Below are 1,077 nucleotides of genomic sequence, written 5' to 3'. Positions count from 1 at the left end.
CAGGAGCCGCAGCCTGCCCTGCCCTGCCCTGCCCCATGGCCGCGGGGCCTCGTCCGCCTGACGCCGCCGCCAGCGCCCGCGGTACGTGTCTCCCTCCGTCCCCGGAGCTCGTGTGGAAGCCCCTCCGAGTGGCCAAGTGGGGGCGGGGGGTTCCTGTCGCGCTCCGCGGGCTCTTTCCCGCCTCGCTTCTGCCTCCCCGGCGCCGTCGCTCCGAGCAACCGATTGTTCCCACGGGAAACAACGGTATAAACGGGGGGTTGGGTCCTGAACCGAGACCCTGCACCTTGTGCTCCCCACACATAACCCGGGATTTTGCCCTCGATCAATGATCGATGGGTCGTTAATGCATTTCGGTTGTAAATAGCAATCGTGTTGCTTTGGAAGGACTCCTTTGAGGGGACGGGCTCTTGGCCGGGGTCGTCGCAGGAGTCTCGGCCGCAGGTTTTTCTGGAGTCTCGCCTGCTGTCTTAAAAGAAAGCGTCCGAGGGAGTTTGGGCAGACGTTGTGCAGGGCGGGCAGGCGGGCGACGCGGCGTGGGGTCAAACGTTGAAACGGGGCGTCCGTTTATAAACGTTGTCACTTGAAACGTTGTAAGTCGAGGACCGTGGGTTTGGTATCAGACCCATCGTAATAGCGGTAATCACTTCGTTGCGGTTGCTCCGAGTCGTGAGGGAGAAAGTTAAACACGCCCGTTCCCCTCATTCCCTCTGCAAAGAACTGGCTGTTTATCGCCGGCAAGTGTCGTGATCTGTCCTGTGTCCTTACAGAGCCCTGATTCTGCCCGCGGAGGCCATGGAGAGGAGGTTGGAAGCCAAATTCAGCATCAGCTCTCGTGGTTTATCTGGATGTTGCCTGGGAAAACATGCAAAGTGGCTGGGAAAGCTGCACCTGTTCTACGTGTGTGCCTGCCTGAATGCGCTGTGCACGTCTACAGGTGACTATCCCGGTCTCGGTGAACTCTTTCTGTGTCACGACGTGGACGTAGCCCTTTACTTTACGTTAACGGCTGGGGGTTCAGTGTGAATTCAGCTCTTGCGCTCGAGCTGGTGCAAGAGCTGAAACCAATCTGAAGGAAGA

General features: G+C 58.9%; 1 protein-coding gene across 3 annotated transcripts in view; it reads left to right on the top strand.

Moving 5' to 3' along the window:
* Positions 1-1,077, top strand: part of KIAA0319L (KIAA0319 like) — a 54,378-nt gene continuing 53,301 nt past the window's right edge. For 2 of the 3 annotated variants that reach the window (XM_025208038.1, XM_006027012.3), the window contains exons 1-2: positions 1-81; positions 768-934. In XM_025208038.1, coding sequence (XP_025063823.1) covers positions 793-934 — 142 coding nt within the window. In that variant the 5' untranslated portion in view covers positions 1-81; positions 768-792. The other variant, XM_025208039.1, reaches the window with a different exon arrangement.

The sequence above is a fragment of the Alligator sinensis genome, unplaced genomic scaffold (assembly GCF_000455745.1).
Source record: "Alligator sinensis unplaced genomic scaffold, ASM45574v1 scaffold547_1, whole genome shotgun sequence".
NCBI lineage: Eukaryota > Metazoa > Chordata > Crocodylia > Alligatoridae > Alligator > Alligator sinensis.
The sequence above is the reverse complement of the archived record's forward strand: the minus strand, read 5'-3'. Positions and strand labels throughout refer to the sequence as shown.